Here is a 19183-nt window from a genome sequence, read left to right as displayed (position 1 = left end):
AGACGTTTCTGGGGTTCTGGCCAAAATAAAAATTTGAGAATTCAGACTTAAGTATTATCAATTACGTTCTCTTCATCTAAAATATTTTCAGATTTCTAGCACTTCCGGTTATACCGGAAGTCGCCACCTACTTTATTTTTTTAAATGGAACACCCTGTATATTTTTACATATTTGGATTTGTCTGTTTTCAAGGTTTATAAATAACTTTACTTTTTGCAATTTGAACCAGCAATTCTCGAGTTATTCGGATTTTTCTAGAAAAATTTGCTCCAGCGGACATTTGTTCAAAAAATCATAGAACATTCAATTTTTGAGATATCAATTTAGGATTCAGAACATGCTTAAACAACATGCAATTTGATTTGGTCGTTCTCGAGTTATTCGAATTTTTCTAGAAAAATCTGCTCCAGCAGACATTTGTTCAAAAAATCAGAAAACACTCGATTTTTGGGATATCAATTTAGGATTGAGAACATGCTTAAGCAACATGATGGAGTATGTTTTGGTGCCGAGAACTGCGGTCTAGAACGTTTGATCACTTTACTATGGCACGTTAACTTTTCAAAATTAGGAAGTACCATAACTTCATTTTTTTAAATGGCAACCCCCATATTTTATTTTCTAGTCGTCTTCGGTGTCTCATTCTACATCTTTTATATCCCATATGGCCCATACCTAATATCAATAGTTTGGGAGATAATTAGGGTTTTTTGAAAAATGCACACATATCATATGGATATTTAGCCTAGTGTGCCATGAAAAACAAACCTTCTCAATGAGTTCTTGTGAAAGACTCACTTGTTTACGTCATTTGATGCATGTGAGCTAATAATTATCTGTTATGTCCCTTAATATTAGTACTGAAACGAGTTAAAATCGATAACAATAACGAAAGTAATATTTACACAAATCAAGAAATTCTTAATTTATTTTTTTTGCATGAAAAGAGCGACAAAGTTCGTAGTATGATTCCCAGATCTTCTTTGGCAGCTCGAATTGAGGTGTTGGGACTGGGCTCGAAATAAGCCAAGGTATTCACCTCTTCCGTTGCATTATCTACTACATTTTTTGGTCAGTTTAACACGTGATTAATTCGCCCAAAATGCAAAAAATTTGCTTCTATTCCTCTAAATTTACCTTCTGTCATCGGAGATAAATGTGGATAATTTTCATTAAACATTCTGCAAGTTCTAAGAACTTTGTCGGACTTTTCGTGCATAAAAAATAAATTATGGATTTCTTCATTTGTATAAACATTATTTACGATATTAATATCCATTTTAACTGGTTTTAGACTCACAAGCATCAAACAACCTACATTAGACTTTAACGTTTATCAATAAGTCATTAAACATTTGTTTTCCATGGCACACTAGGTTAATATCCATATGATCTGTGTGCATTTTTCAAAAAACCCTAATTATCTCCCAAACTATTAATATTAGGTATGGGCCATATGGGATATAAAAGATGTAGAATGAGACACCGAAGACGACTAAGTAATAAAATATGGGGGGTGCCATTTAAAAAAATTAAGTTATGGTGCTTCCAAATTTCGAAAAGTTAACGTATCATAGTAAAGTGACCAAACGATCTAGACAGCCGTTCTCGGCACCAAAACATACTCCATCATGTTGTTTAAGCATGTTCTGAATCCTAAATTGATATCTCAAAAATTGAATGTTCTATGATTTTTTGAACAAATGTCCGCTGGAGCAAATTTTTCTAGAAAAATCCGAATAACTCGAGAATTGCTGGTTCAAATTGCAAAAAGTAAAGTTATTTATAAACCTTGAAAACAGACAAATCCAAATATGTAAAAATATACAGGATGTTCCATTTAAAAAAATAAAGTAGGTGGCGACTTCCGGTATAACCGGAAGTGCTAGAAATCTGAAAATATTTTAGATGAAGAGAACGTAATTGATAATACTTAAATCTGCATTCTCAAATTTTTTGTTTGGCCAGAACCCCAGAAACGTCTAATGACCGGTCTCGCTGAGACACCCTGTATATATATATTATGCTTAAAAATTAATTAATGCTTAAATATTTCGCTTTTCTTTATTAAAGCTTCTTCAGGGTTTGAATTTCTACAATCAAACTATGAAAAACAACAAAATAGCTTTAAAGTTACTAAAAACTTACAAATTGAACTTGAAAATATAAATAAACAATTTGTAGCTTCGGTGTTGACCGGTTTAATAGGCAAATGCATGGTTAATCACATCGAAACTTTAATGTGATTTTTCAGTATATTCTACACTTTTCCGCACTTTCTTTTTATTTTTAAACCACATGATGATTCTTGAATTTTTCCATCAATTTTTAAAGCTAAACTTAAAAAAGTAACAAATTCTTCAAACCAAGAATTGGCAATCATTATTTCTTACCTTACACTTAATTAAACAATTTGTTAAAATAAACAATGCAACAACTTGTTTATAATATAATCTTTCTGTTAGCCATTTTCTTTAGCTAATTTAAAATGTGTTAATTTAATTTAACGTGTACATTTAAACGATAAGATAACATAGTTTGTTTTTATTCGCAGGTCCGAGAACAATTAGATCGTAATTTAAATACGAAGGCAAGCGGTTGGAATTGAGATAACCATTTTCTTGAGTAAGCACTTATTAGTTAGTAGCTACGAATAGTGCAAGTTGGGAAATGTGAATTTCTTCTGGAAAAACATCCGATTATATAATGGACGAGAACGCGCCTGGTTCCGGAGAACTTCAACATCACGATATCGGGCAGATGTCCTACGAAGAGCTGAAAAATCTTATGTTGAAGAATAATATTGAGATACACGATGACGATGACGACGACGTACGACAGAACTATACTCTTAGTGAAATTACTGAATTTTGTAACAGTTTTTACGAGAATGAGACTTCTGTGTTACGCGAAAAATATCCAGGTGGATTTTGTGAGAGTGTATATGACACTATTTCCTGTTGGCCACCAACCCCTTATAATAGTACAGCGGTTATTAGATGTTTTAAGGAATTTAATAATATTAGATATGATGATAAAGGTAAGTTTTAAAAGTTGCCGATCAAAAATAAAAATGAACTACATACTTTCATTGTGTTTAAGATAACGTTGATAAATATTGTTTAACATGCGGCCTTTGTTTAATGGTACAATACAATTGTAGAATAATTAAAATTTGTTTCCAATTTGTTATATTTAAAAAATATTTTGACGCTTTAATTAATTAACTCGACTTCTACACAGATGGTAAATAAGAGTCTTTATTTACAATTCTAAACCCAAACTAAAATTCGCCCAGAAAAATTTTCATTAAATTCTGGGTAAGCTAAAAGCTAATAAGGAGATTCAGCCAAAAGAAGTTCTTTTATTCTTTATATCTTTCCATTAAAATAAGGAACGAATCTTTTCTTTTGAAGCTTTGTAATTTTTTTTTAAACCAAAATCCTCTCTGTTATAAATATTAATGTTGTATCCACGCATATTTTCCTAGGGATTCGTACTTAAAAGGATGTGTTTTTGCTGACGAACGGTGAACCGGACGTCAACTCATGAATATTTATACAGTGGCAATGATACTGGTGTTAAAACGATTAAGCGAAAAATAGAAGCAACAACCATAATAATTTTCTTTAATTTTTTTTGTGTATTTCATGCAGTTTTTCAAAGTGAATGTTGAATAGTTTGGGCGAGATTTTTATTCTATTACAAACCTATCGACGTATTTTTTTCGAGTCACTGTGATGTAAATTGAAACGGTAACACACATCTTTTTTTACGGTGTACAAAAAACAACAGATTATACCACATACACGAAAGTTGTTTTATTTTTCATGCGAAATTTATGATGGAAATATGTTTAAAATCCTATTTTATCCGAAGATTATATTAATACTAAATTCCATTCATTTGAAATGCTAGCAGACCACATTTTATGCATACATTTACATAAAAATAAACAACAGGTTTAATAAAATATTTGTTATAAAATGTTTATTATAAATTTAATTATTTGGTAATTCTTTTGAACTACATTCTACCTCAATTTGTGTCGAATACTGTGGCTTGATATGAAATTTTCAATTACGTACACCACTGGGCTTTGATGTCGGCTTCAAAGGCAAACGTTAAGCTTCCCAGATGACATTAAAACGTAGATAACGCACTAGTAGACCATACAAGTATTTCTGAAACAAAGAAGCGAATCAAGCGTGGAAACAAATCTTCATCGACAATTCAAAATGAATAAATCATATGTAGATAACCTTACAGTTCGTAATACGTTTGTGTTAAACATACGTTTGAATATCCCTAACCGCGCATTAATCAAATTATACCTAATGGGTGCAAACTAGTTCGTTAAACCGATAGGTTATGTCCTACAGTTTATGGGCGAATAGATGTAATAATTTACCGTGGGTATAAATTGACATGAAATTCTATTACGTGATGGAGATTGGTATTTAGAGGAATACAACTTTACTAACATTTACTATAACAATATCAATTTGATGACTTTAATTATAAAAAACTATACAGACATGCTGTACCTACAGTTATGGCAATTGTACTTCAAAGCCTAGACTATTTAAATTTTACTATTAAATTAGAAAGTACAAAAGCAACGATCTCCTCTTTTTCTCGTTAATTGACCAGTTGCTTCAACGTTTCTGTAACAGATTTTGTGTCTTCTTGTATGTAGTGATTTGTGGTTGCAATTATATGTCAAGTGCCAAATCATCAAAGTTAGCGTCATCATTACCCAGACGTTTGTCGAGAAAGACGAGACAGACTAAGAAAATTGTGTGTTTGGCTGCGAAATAAAACTTGGTGAAATCAGTCAATAAATTAAAAAGAAAGAGATACATGATACAATCTTCTACTATTATAAAACTACAGCTCTGAAATCTCATAATAGATCTTGAGTTCGCGCCACTTCTCTGATTGTCCCATATTTTGTGAATTTCATAAAGTTTTTGCTTGACTTGTTATTTGGGTCTGTTATTAATATACTAGAATATATTTTGTTTCTTCTGATTTCAATACTTTTGATGGACGATATGATACAGTACTGTCTCGGTATGGATCTTGTTGTGATTCCGAAAATGGGTGTTCGAGTATTGCATTTTCAGTATCAGAAACCACGTTCATGGGACTCACTAAAAAATGTTACTAGTAAAGATAAACCAGCATTCACACTCTTCAACATATCAGTCGAATATGTTACGAGAAGAACAGGAGTCGATATAAACGCCACACTATGAAAAGATTTATTCATTAATAGGTATATTATTTTTGGTTATTTTCTATTTACAATATATACATCATTATAGGATTTAATAAAGTTCCTGTTAATAAACAGGTGCGGTAAGATTTCCTCAATTAACAATCAATTGAAATTGTACACACTTTAATTCTGCATATGGAGTTCATTAACATTAATAAAATCGATAATTGTTTATTTATATTCATAGATGTACATAGATTATCGGGTACGGATACCAGTACTAGATTGAAAACGAGCCTGTTTTGGACAATCACATTAGAGAATGGAAATCTCGTTAGACCAAACAAGGTACCGACTCTCAAGTTACACATTGCGTGGTTTGACTAAACTTTGTATGGTATAGTACGTGAGCGATGAAAACGTCCAGCGGAAGCAGTTTCGGGATGTCGACTACGGCCCGAGGATAATAACTCCTGTAATTAATTAACTACTGGGATGCTGTAACTAGCGCTTAACTAACGCCACGTTTGCCGTCAGGTTTATTGCACCCAATGCTTTCTGTTCTCTCGTTTACTACACCCAGAAATATTACCCCTAACCATCCTTGATTAAGGATCCCACCTGTTGCGCAGCTCTCTCGTTTTAAGAGGAGACTAATTTTAAGAATTTCAACAGCGAAATAAATGAAAATGGATGAAATTATCGAGTTGGGGAAGGAATTTTCAATACGCCGCCGCCGCGCCGTGTAGTTTAATGGTTTTAATGTTACAATTCCATTTAGAAATATGAATTTTATTGCAGCAGACGCAACGTTTTATTATGGAAGATTTTAATCTAGGGTACTGTCATGGTTACTGCTAGTGCCGTCCAGGTTCCTATTCAATTAGACCTCGGCCAATTAAGTTTAGACCCGGCGACGATGAATGCGCTGGCGGCGCTGTCCGCGCTAATTACGAATAATCACAATGCGGCCCCAAGAGCACCCACTAACAATACCGTCCACTAAACGCACTTCCACGGGACAACGTCAAGAATGTAATCCAATTTATTTGTTAGATGTTGATGAAAACTGAAGATTAAAAACATTAAATAAATGATTTACGAAACTAAATTTGATGGATAAGATGAAATCAGTACCATCTTTTATTCCAGCGAATGACTAATGGTAAGATGGGGGTGTTTAAAAAGTATAAGAAGGTTAGTTTTCTGCCATCGATACTAAATTGCACTATTTCATTCTAAATCGCGAAGTGTTTATTAAGCCTTTAAAAAGTATTGTAGGCTCCAATTGTGACAATTTGCCCAAACACTTATTTTTGCACATTTTATAACAAAATTTTAAATGACACGTCATTTCTACACACTAGGACACACTTTATTGAGCGATTTTTACTATATTTCTGCTACTGCTTTTTTCCCATGTTTGTTTCGGTATTCGCCTTCTTTTACTCTTTCTACTTCATCAGTAAAATTTCTTTCTTATTGATAAATTTGTTGTTAATTGACAAGCTTCTCAGCCCGCCGAGATATGGGCAATACTAATAGCAAAAGATAAGTCGAGAATCGATTCACGAGTGCCAATAGGCTGAGGGCAATGCTGGGGATCAGTCTCAGAGATAGAGTACGCAATGAGGAGATCTGAAAGCGCACTAAGATCGCCGATGTAGTGGCAATCGTGGTGGATTGCTAGCCTGAAGTGGCGATGGGCAGGACATCTTGCAAGAGACATCGCATGATCGAAAAAATTCATCCTATGGAGGCCCCGGCAACAAGACCGCAACGGAAGTCAAGAAGATCGAGCGGAGAAATTAGCAAACAAATGGCGTCAAACAGAGAGATTTAAAAATGGAAGGGGCCTACACATAGGAGTGGATAGAAACGAGTTGAGAAAGAAGGAGTCGACTCTCAACCACATGTGCACTTGTTCCATCTGGAGTTCCATCAGTCAGGAGCCTTTTATGGGGTGTTACCAGCTGGGCCAGACAGATCCCAGTTTTTTAAGGAGGTTTCCTTCTCCAGCTCGGAACCTCATGCTCGCCACACCCGTACATAGGTTCATCCTAAGTTGTTGAGGGGAACACAACCCAGCCCAAACCAAGACTACTTCAAATACTGCAACTTTTTGCAAATTAATATGTCCCAAAGTGTATTTTTTAGTAATTCGTATAATTATTTCGTCCATGAGTATAGTGAAAAGAAACATATTAGCTTTTTGCTGCTTTTTCTTTCTTCTAATATCTTCCACAACTCCATAAAAGCCCCTCCCTTAACTCATATCTTCAACTTTTCTTTTGAGCGGTCTTTATTTCCCTCTGTCTGGAAGGTTGCTCATGTCGTTCCCATACCCAAATCCAAGTCCTCTTCATGTAACACTGATTTCCGTCCGATTTCAATTTTATCCGTACTATCAAAAGCTCTTCAACGCTTAGTTTATTTACAAGTCCAAGGATTTCTAGAGAGGTTTAATTTACACAATGAGTTGTAATCGGGTTTTCGCAGTGGGCATAGTACAACTACTGCTCTCATTAAAGTTACTGATCATATTAGGTATGCCTGCGACAACAGATGTGTTACTGTGCTGGTACTGCTCGATTTCAGCAAGGCTTTTGATTCTGTCGACCACAGCCTTCTTTTAGCGTCTCCTTCTGCCTACGGATTCACTCCCCCCTGTGTTTCTTGGTTTCAATCCTACCTTTCCCATCGCTCCTTGTGCGTACGCGCTAACTCTTCAATTTCTTCTGTTTGTGCAATCAAATGTGGTGTTCCTCAGGGCAGTGTATTGGGTCCGTTACTTTTTTCTTTGTTCGTTAATAGTGTTACTAATTATATCTCGTGTAATTATCATTTGTATGCCGACGACCTGCAGATATATACTACTACTACTGTTGCTGAATTTCCGGCAGCTATTGTGCGACTTAATAACGATCTATCTAACGTCTTGAACTGGTCTCGGAGATACAGACTTAAGTTGAACTCAGTTAAAACGCAAGCTATTGTGTTTGGAACTCGTCAATTACTTGGTAAGATTAATCCATCTGCCTGCAGTGATCTGATGCTGGATGGTAATGTCATACGGTTTTCTAACACAGTTAAAAATCTTGGAGTCCTTATGGATTCTGCACTGTCTTGGAAACCGCAAATTCAACATGTTTGCAGAAAAGTCTATGCTTGCTTCCACTCTTTAAAAGACTTCGCTGCTCTCTTCCTCCTGTGGTGCGTCGTAATCTTTGTTACTCTCTTATATTTCCTCACTTCGACTATGCGGACGCGGTTTATCCCGATCTCTCGGTGACTCGTCTGAGTAAATTGCAGCGGCTACAAAATAATTGTATCCGGTTCATATTTGACCTAAATAGATTTGAGCATGTAACGCCGTATCGCAATTACATTCAGATTTTATTTAATTTTTTATTTAATTTAACATTTTATTTAAAATCCTTCATAACTGCACCCCAAAGTACTTATCAGATAGGTTCCAGCAATTATCAACTCATGAGCTTGCTACTCGTTCACGTTCTGATACTATTCTTACATTTCCCGTTCATAGCACTGAAATTTATCATAGATCATTTACAGTACAGTTGATTGCGCTGTGGAATAGACTGCCTTCTGAAATTCGTAATATTTCTAGAATTACTAATTTTAGACATGTTTTAAAGAGCCACTTGCTTGCCCTTCAACTGGCTGTTTCCTGATTCTTTGTCTTTCTCTTTTTTTCCTCTTTTCAACTGCTCTCACTTGTTGGCAACTGATATCCGGCAGATTTTTTAAGTTTCTTTTAGTCGCTCTCTATCTCTCTTTTTGTGTCTTTTCTTTATTTTTCTCTTTGTTTTTCTTTTCTTGCTTAATCTTATTTGGTGATGTTAATAATATCTAATTGTCACTACTTGACATATTCAGCAAATACTATTTTTATTTTTGTTTGTTCTGTTGGGTCATTTGGCAGAGATCGCTTGTGCGATAAAATGATCCATTTGCTGATACTGTTTAAGTTAAGTGTATCTTATGTAATTTTGTATTTTTGTCTGTGGCAATAAATGATAAATAAAATAAAAGCTAGAAATATATTTTTCACCTCTTTCGGGGCTTTCTATATGATTTGATTTATCGAAAACACAAAATGAATTTAGAAGAAAAAAGAGTACACAAGTCTTTTTTCTTCTAAATTCATTTTGTGTTTGGTCCAACGTCGGTTCCGATATTTCATTAAATTCATTGGAAGTACTTTTATAAACCTAGTATCTCATTCCCACCGTATTGATCATACCTTTCCGAGAAAATCTTGTTACGGAATTCATAAAACTTTGCGTCTCTATTAATCCTATCAAGTTATCGTTAATGATACTCACCACGGTATAAACATGAAATTAAATAGGGTTTAAATGGGAATGGTGTTATATAAATATCAGAGGAATCTAGAAAATTTATTATATATCAATTATAATATTGAATAACTTTTACTAATACTTTAATAAGGTTTATATATCGATTTTCGTTTCTAATAAACTTTAATAATATTTTGAGATGAGTGGAAAATTGATTAATACTTTCACAAAGACTACACGATTGATTGAACATTTTAATAATACACCATTGAAAGCACTCTTTATGACTACAAAGGCTGGTAGAATAAGTTAATATTTTAGCATTGGCGATTTATATCACTGGTATCTTATTTATCTCTTTTATAATGTTAAAAAAGAATAAATAATAAACACGTGGTTAACTAAACGCCGAAGAATTCGTTTTACGTTATAAAAGTTCAAAGAAATCGTAAAAATTTCATAGATTCCTATGATCGGATTTGTAAGATAAGTCAACGATAAATACGTTTGAGGGCACTATACTGATAAATTACCCAATTAATACTGATAAATTATTAATAAGCTTGGATAAACATGAACTATACCAAGTCTTCGATATACTTGTAGCACGTAGAGAAGGACTAACTTTGAAGTTGATTCATACGAAAGTTTGAGAGGTAGATTATTATTATTATTATTATTGCTGCCGGGCTGAGGAGGGCGGCCCCTCTCGTTACCGCGACCTATAAGATCTATTGTAACTTTAGCCCTCCAAAGGTTTAGGGCAAATGTAGGTCCTTAATGAACCTTAGTATTGTCCTGAGGTCTTGACCCTTTATGTCGGTAGGTAACAGGGGAGTTTTACCGAAGACGTTGTGCCTTAGACGGCCTCTGGCGACGCAATTGCACAGTATATGTTCAGCAGTTTCTGACTCGTCGTTGCATAGTCGACAAGTTTGATCCTCAGCTTGTCCAATGTGGAATAGGTGGTATTTTAGGGGCACATGGCCGGTTAGGTAGCCTGAGAGCGTTCTTAGATCCCCTTTACTGAGGCATAAAACCTCTTTGGTTTTGTTTTGCGACGGAGTTATCATACTCTTCGCTTGTCTGTGACCTGGAAGTTCTTTCCAGCGTAAGGCTATCTTTGAAGCCTCCCAGTTGTTGATTATTTGTTTTAGGTGGCTTTTTTGTAGTCCACATCCAGGTTGGGGTCCAATGAAGGGCGTGTTTGCTGCCTCTTTGGCCAGCTTGTCAGCCTTCTCATTGCCCTCAATGTTGCTGTGACCTGGAACCCACCATAGGGTAACATCATTGCCCCTAGCGAGTTCTCTCAGGTTGTTGGTGCACTCTCTGATCAGTGCGGAGCCACACGTGTAGGCCTGAATTGCCTTTAAGGCGGCCCGAGTGTCTGTGAAAATGTTTATGGATGCACCTTTTTGTCCCTTCTGTAGGTTCAAAGCGGTGCAGAAGTTTATAGCAAGAACTTCTGCTTGGAAAATTGTTAAGTCCGAGCTGAGGGGCAATTTGATGTGGCTATTTGGTCCACTGATGCCCATGCCTACTCCAGATCTTACTGTCTTGGAAGCATCGGTGTACCAGGCTAGGGCTCCTCTTTTTAGTTGAGGCCCTCCTTTCGCCCAATCATCCCTGCTACTAAATATGACCTTATACGGTTGGTTGAAATTGTATTCCGTCGGTATAAGGTCCGTTTTAATTTCAATCAGGTGATTTAGACATGGATCTTTGAGGATCTCGAGGTGTCCTCTGAGGTTACCCTGCATCAACTTGAGTGAAGAAACTGTTTTCAGTGATAAGGCACTTAAGGCTGCCTACTTTTGTATATATGTGGAGCGGTGTGAGACCGAGTAGGGCTTCCAAAGCAGCCGTCGGACAGGATCTCATTGCACCCGTTATGTTAAGACATGCTAACCGCTGGATTTGTGCCAGCTGTTGTTGAGCTGTCTTATGTTATGTTTTTGGCCACCAAACCAATGAGGCGTAGGCGACCATGGGTCTGATTATTGCTACGTAGGCCCAATGAGCCATTCGTGGTTTGAGACCCCAGTTCCTTTCTAGGAGCCTGCGGCAGATCTGGTTTGCCATGATGGCCTTTTTCCTCACCTTATCTAAGTGTGAGTTCCAGTTTAGTTTACTGTCAAGTATTACCCCTAGGTATTTAGTTTCTGTTTTGAGGTTAATAGTTCTGCTTTCAATGGAGGGTGCTTTTATTTGTAGCTTCCTTCTCCGAGTGAAAGGGACTATTTCGATTTTATTGGGATTGATGCTGAGCCCATTGCTTCTGCACCAAGTACTGGTGAGTAGTAGGGCTTTCTGCATTAGCTGAGTTATGATTGAATCATATTTACCTCGGATTGTGATTACCAGGTCATCAGCATACCCTTGTATCTTAAATTTTTAGTTAGGGTGTTCATTGAGAGGTAGATACACTCAATGTTGGGAAATAGAGGTGGTAATCATTGGAACTAGAGAAGTTGCTAACGTTTAGGAAAACGATATGGTTATTCATCTAAAAATAATACCTGCTTGATTAATATTTAAAATCGTTTATTTAGTTTCCTCTAATATTAGTTGAACTGTAAATTCAATACTGGATAGTGTGCGCACAAAAAATCACAAATGCCCTGCAGTGCACGGAAACACACATCGAATACAAAGTTTGTCAAACAACACACGTAACGGATCCAGTTGTACTCTGTTATCTCGTTTGCTTATTTTTCATATTCATTCATTCGAGCTATCAACCCCCGAGTCATTAACAGAAAAACAAAAAATGTAAAATATTCAGAAAATAATCGCTATTACTACCGATGAAATAAAAATTAAACTCTCTGAGAAAAAGGAAATCAATTAGAAGTAAAAAGAATTAAGCGTACTGCAAATCATTAGCGGGGCGATTTCGTTTCCGGTTCATTGATCGAAATTCAGTCGTTTCCGAGCGAGAATTCGCCCCATCGAAAAATAAAGTAAATGTCCAGAGGAAGTTGGCGACAGGAAACGCCTCGGCTGCCATAAACTTTGAAAGCGGTATTAATTAGCAAGGCAACGGATATCGTGATGAGTAGGCGCGTCCCGATCCGGTGCATTTACCTCCTTCCATTTCGAATAATGAAAACGTTAACCTCCCCGAACCAATTATCCGGAAACGTCACGTGATTTTAAACCGTCAATTATCGCTAATAATAACAATTAAACCCCTAGAGGTTAAAACTAATCTCTTTCAAAAACATTAAATAGCGTTATTAGATTATCATTTCTATTATTTGGTAATACATAAACTGTTTAATACTTGATTTCATACAAGTGCTCTGACAATATCAATCTAGAAGAGAGATTAATTAAGGACTCGGAATCTTTCGAGAAATGACCCGTGCGACGATAGCAACAAACCTCCCAGCAACAAACTTTTACCCGTAATTTCCTATTTACTTTCTTAGCTGATATCTTCCTTATAATTAGGGATAGCGAAAAACTAAATGCACCACTTGAAAGCTTGAATCTTTCTCTATCTAAAATCGGGTTTTCGTCTGCCGATAAGTTGATATTAAGATCTATAAAAAATGAAGAACACCGCGCTGTACTTAAAATAGCTCAAAATTACCAAACTTCAAGGCCTTTTGCAATTGTTACGAAACCGAATTTTAAAAAACTGTTATCACAGTCAGAAAGGGCGCTCCTTCAGCTATCTTAATCCGGGTTTTCGTCGGTCAATATCTATCGGCGTCATGCTTAAATCACCCTTAATGTCCATCCCCACACGCAGAAACGCTTAAGTACTCTTCCTCTAAACAACTTTCTTATATGAGCAGGAGAAAACTCTAGAACCATATCTATCTTATGGGAAATTTCCTGTTCTTTGTAGTGATGTATAACACGCGGCGATCACGCGCTTGCACACGTACATTTTTTTCCAAAAACTGCTAAACTCACACGTTTTAGCCATTCTTAAACCCTGTTCGGGTCGATAACTTTCTTATATGAGCAGGAGAAAACTCTAGAACCATATCTATCTTATCGAAAATTTCCTGCTCTTTCTAGTGGTGTATAACACGCGACGATCGCGCGCTTGCACAAACACGTTTTGTGCCAAAAACTACTAACGTTGTGGATTTTTCTGTTTCTAGTTAACTCCAATTTGTGACAGAGTCTGTCACGACGACCTGAGTGAAAATCATTATAAACGATTTATGGAAAAATCCCTGAAATCGGTCTAAAGATTTAACTTTTGTGCAATTTTTTGGTATAGATTTCAAAATTGTTCCCTCATTTTTAACCCTTTAACGGTTAGCGGCTTTTATAGAGACCACTTGTCAATAAGGTCAAATAGTTGCATTACCATAACTAAATCGTTTCTAAAAACGAAAAAATAATTTACCCGTTAAACGGTTTAACGAGTTATGACGCAAACGATAATTTTTCAAATGGCAATCCCCCATTTTTATTACGGAATACAAAAGAAGATTTTTTTCTGAATCTATACTCTGTTTTTAAACCAGGAGGAGTAAACGCGAAAGTCAGATTTACACTAGCAAAAATCACCAGAAAATATCACTAGATATTTTGGCGGTAAATTTAAATTAATAATTATTATTTATTTATTTACTTATTATTGTATTTATTTTCGTTTGTTATCGTCAACACTAAACATACAAATTAACATTGAAGTTATGAGTGTATTTATTTCAAAATATAATAAAGAAGGGTTTAAGAACACAAAACTTACAATAATGACACGAAACTCAAGGTTTATAGAACATAAGGTTACCTCATTCCCTATGCCTCTGTAGTATCGATTATTACCCCGCAAATTGACGTCACTGGTTCGATACAGTCAGAATAAAAGATATCCTATACGTGCCTATACTGTGATACAGTCTATATAAAATATTTAAACCTCGCATCGTGTTGTGTTGTTCATAGAACCAGCTACGTCACTGACCCACCTTGCCTCTCAGAGGAGGAGAATCGGTATTGGGTAACCTTATGTTCTATAGACCTTGCACGAAACTGTCGAATTGTCAATAACCTAACCTTCAAATTCAAAATCAAAATTCAAAATTACCTGTGTGTGAACCTTCCTCGCATTCAACTAATCAAGTGCAAGGCCAATCTGGTGACAAATTTAAAATACTCCCCCTGGTTTAAAAACAGAGTATAATTGCCAAAGAAAACTTCAAGGTATAATTAATGTTTGTAAACAAAACTAACCTTACCTAACATTCCTTCACGCTATAATTGACATTACAAAAGAAAACTTCACGCTATAATTGCCATTACTAATCATGGTGTGCAATCTCAAGGTTTATATATAAGAAGTTGTCTAGGTTCGTACGCAACCATACTGCGCATTACGTCACATGTGGAAAATAATACCGCCAAGCAATTCAAATTAAACAAAGGCATGGAGCACCACATGGCCATGAGGTTGCGTGCGCAATCCGTGATCGCTTACGTCACGAAACACTCCTGCTCTTGCCCCTCGCCCACAAACTAAAATCAAAGTATTGCAGCATAGGAACTTAGACAACCTTTAAATATAAACTTTAAACCTTAATATATAAACCTTGGTGCAATCTTACTACTATAAAAATGTAGACCCAGGTTTTAGTACCCTCACAATCCACTGGATGACGTTGTATACTGAATTTGTAGCAATCTGCATTATCTACACAAATAAAGCGCTTGTAACCATAGAAAAATTTATATGTAACGTCAAACTCAAAGGTGAAAACAAACGTCACATTTTTGTTTTCTCGTTTGGTGTGATAACTGGTGATATCCTCGTTGTATAAGCAAATATTCTTCCTTACTTTCCTTTGGCTTAGTGTTTTATATCCTTTAGTTAACTGTTTAACACGTTGACTGCCGCGGGTATATCACGCGCATTACTACACTACAGAAGTGTGTACCAATTTTGATACACATGGCAGTCAACGTGTTAAATAAACTAGGGCCACTTTTACCACCTTTTCATAACTTTATCCGATAGATAAATTGGCGCTCTTAGCCAATGAGAGCAATATATATTATATTTAAAATTATGAATATTGTCTTGGAAAAACTTTAAATTCATATTTTTTTGCATTTATTTGTAAAATGTACTTGACCTCTTCAAAATAAAGTATTGGTATAGACCGGTATAGAAATACCTACATATATTTAAATTTCGCGCTTTAACCTAATTAGTTCCCTCACAATCCCCTTGGGAGCGCTGAATGTACTAAAAAATAGTGAGGGGATGACCTTCTATATACATAATATATATAAGTTTTTCTATGTTACTAATTGCCAAAGAAAACTTCATGGTATAATTAATGTTTGTAAACAAAACTAACCTTACCTAACATTCCTTCACGCTATAATTGACATAACAAAACAAAACTTCACGCTATAATTGCCATTACTAATTGCCAAAGAAAACTTCATGGTATAATTAATGTTTGTAAACAAAACTAACCTTACCTAACATTCCTTCACGCTATAATTGACATAACAAAACAAAACTTCACGCTATAATTGCCATTACTAATTGCCAAAGAAAACTTCATGGTATAATTAATGTTTGTAAACAAAACTAACCTTACCGAACATTCCTTCACGCTATAATTGACATTACAAAAGAAAACTTCACGCTATAATTGCCATTACTAATTGCCAAAGAATACTTCATGGTATAATTAATGTTTGTAAACAAAACTAACCTTACCTCGCATTCCTTCACGCTATAATTGACATTACAAAACAAAACTTCACGCTATAATTGCCATTACTAATTGCCAAAGAATACTTCATGGTATAATTAATGTTTGTAAACAAAACTAACCTTACCGAACATTCCTTCACGCTATGATTGACATTACAAAAGAAAACTTCACGCTATAATTGCCATTACTAATTGCCAAAGAATACTTCATGGTATAATTAATGTTTGTAAACAAAACTAACCTTACCTAACATTCAGCGTCTGAAGACACAGGGCTAAACCCGAAACTTAAAAATATACAACTTAGCGCTGAATAACAATTAAAACTAGAACTAACACTTGCACTAGAACTATACTCTGTTTTTAAACCAGGAAGAGTAAACGCGAAAGTCAGATTTACACTGGAAAAAATCACCAGAAAATATCACTAGATATTTTGGCGGTAAATTTAAATTAATAATTATTATTTATTTATTTACTTATTATTGTATTTATTTTCGTTTGTTATCGTCAACACTATACATACAAATTAACATTGAAGTTATGAGTGTATTTATTTCAAAATATAATAAAAAAGGGTTTAAGAACACAAAATATACAATAATGACACGAAACTGTCGAATTATCAATTACCTAACGTTCAAATTCAAAATCAAAATTCAAAATTGCCTGTGTGTGAACCTTCCTCGCATTCAACCAATCACGTGCAAGGTCAATCTGGTGACAAATTTAAAATACTCCTCCTGGTTTAAAAACAGAGTATAGTACATTCAATATTAATATTGGTTACATAAGAAAATTTTCGAGAAAAATTAGTTTAAACTTTAATTATTTCAAATTTATATAAATGATAAAAATAGCAGTAGCCATGAGTAACTATGGTAACCAATAATTTTTAACAATTCCCTGTTTGTCAAAAACTGATTTAGTAGCTTCTTGAGGTGTGGTGGCGCGCCATCTTGTTGGAATAACTGCCGTTGGAATTGAGTTGGTTCAAAATTAGCGGGATGGAAGGAATAGCACAGTTTTCAAAAATTTAAACATGTCTTTCCAGTTAAGGTTTCCTCAAATCTTTTGCGGATATTGGGTGTGCGCATTTTAATGTCTACAGTAAAGTAACTAAATTTAAAGTCTACTAGTATGTTTACTAGTAACTCTACTAGTATGGGATGTAATCACAAAGTCTCCTGATTTTTCAGCATATAATACGGTGGTGAGGGAAAAAAGTAGAGTTGCCATTTAAAAAAATAAACTTTTTGAGATACGGAAATTTGACGCACATTTCTGACCATCCCGTATAACTTTAATTAATAATTGTTGTTAAATTGAAGTGTATAATTGTTATTAAAAGACACCATTAGAAAGAGCAGAAAATTTTCAATAAGATAGATATGGTTCTAGTGTTTTTTCCTGCTCATATAAGAAAGTTATCGACCCGAACAAGGTTTAAGAATGGCTAAAACGTGTGAATTTAGCAGTTTTTAGCAAAAAATGTACGTGTGCAAAGGTGTGATCGCCGCGTGTTATACATCACTAGAAAGAGCAGGAAATTTCCGATAAGATAGATATGGTTCTAGAGTTTTCTCCTGCTCATATAAGAAAGTTATCGACCCGAATAGGGTTTAAGAATGGCTAAAACGTGTGAATTTAGCAGTTTTTGGCCAAAAATGTACGCGTGCAAGCGCGTAATAGCCGCGTGTTATACACCACTAGAAAGAGCAGAAAATTTTCAATAAGATAGATATGTTTCTATAGTTTTCTCCCTATCAAATAAGAAGGTTGTTTAGAGGAAGAGTATTTAAGCGTTTCTGCGTGTAGGGATGGACATTAAGGGTGATTTAAGCATGACGCCGATAGATATTGACCGACGAAAACCCGGATTGAGATAGCTGAAGGAGCGCCCTTTCTGACTGTGATAACAGTTTTTTAAAATTCGGTTTCGTAACAATTGCACAAGGCCTTGAAGTTTGATAATTTTGAGCTATTTTAAGTACAGCGCGGTGTTCTTCATTTTTTATTGATCTTAATATCAACTTATCGGCAGACGAAAACCCGATTTTAGATAGAGAAAGATTCAAGCTTTCAAGTGGTGCATTTAGTTTTTCGCTATCCCTAATTATAAGGAAGATATCAGCTAAGAAAGTAGATAGGAAATTACGGGTAAAAGTTTGTTGCTGGGAGGTTTGTTGCTATTGTCGTAGCCATTTTTTCCTGGTTATTTTTTCGTGTTGTTGCCTTTGAATTCCGGAGGAGGCACTTACGTGCGCTTAAACCAAAGGTCAAGTGGACAATTGCTGCTCCATATTAAAATAAAAATTTCTCTTTTATTTAAATTATTATATAAACTGTAAATTGAAATTTAATCATTTTGATTACGAGAAAATAATTTATAATGTTGTAACGTGAAACGTTTTATTACTAATCTTGAACGCTTTTAGACTATAGAATCAAATTCCAATGGTCCCCATTTACATGCTGTAATGATATTTGCTGTCACGTGGGACGACACGAATTCTAGAACTGATTTTGAATGGGACTGAACTGACAATTCCTAAGGTAGTTGTAGTATCGATTAACTCTCGACGTTTCACCGACGTCTGGAGGGCTCTAAATTGAAACCTTAGCTATTTACATTAAATCATTTCTACTTTATTTGAAATTAATTACCAATAAAATTAGTGGAATCTTTATAAATCAAAAAAAAACTTTTTAAAAATGTTATATAATCTAAAGTTTGTTAAGACGTTGTTAGTTTATACAAAATCTACTTTTGATCGTGTGTACGGACTGAGAAATTCGTGAGGAAGGAAATGAGTAGTTAATTAGCTTTTGATGGCGATAGTCGACATCGCCTTCAGTTTGAGTACACATAATCGTGAAAAGCAAACGTCACAGTGATTAGTTTAATCAACAGCTGTATTAAAATCGAATTA

The 19183-nt window shown here is 35.0% G+C and overlaps 1 protein-coding gene across 2 annotated transcripts in view; it reads left to right on the top strand.

The window, feature by feature from the left end:
* The window catches only part of LOC111415572 (diuretic hormone receptor-like), an 83134-nt gene that overhangs the window by 19133 nt on the left and 44818 nt on the right, over positions 1 to 19183 (top strand). For both annotated transcript variants that reach the window (XM_023047306.2, XM_023047307.2), the window contains exon 2: positions 2556 to 3041. In XM_023047306.2, the coding sequence (XP_022903074.1) occupies positions 2708 to 3041 (334 nt within the window). In that variant the 5' untranslated portion in view covers positions 2556 to 2707. The remainder of the gene's footprint in view (positions 1 to 2555; positions 3042 to 19183) is intronic.

This window comes from Onthophagus taurus, chromosome 1 (genome assembly GCF_036711975.1).
Source record: "Onthophagus taurus isolate NC chromosome 1, IU_Otau_3.0, whole genome shotgun sequence".
In the NCBI taxonomy this organism is placed as follows: Eukaryota; Metazoa; Arthropoda; class Insecta; order Coleoptera; family Scarabaeidae; genus Onthophagus; species Onthophagus taurus.
This window is presented reverse-complemented; position numbering and strand designations above follow the sequence as displayed.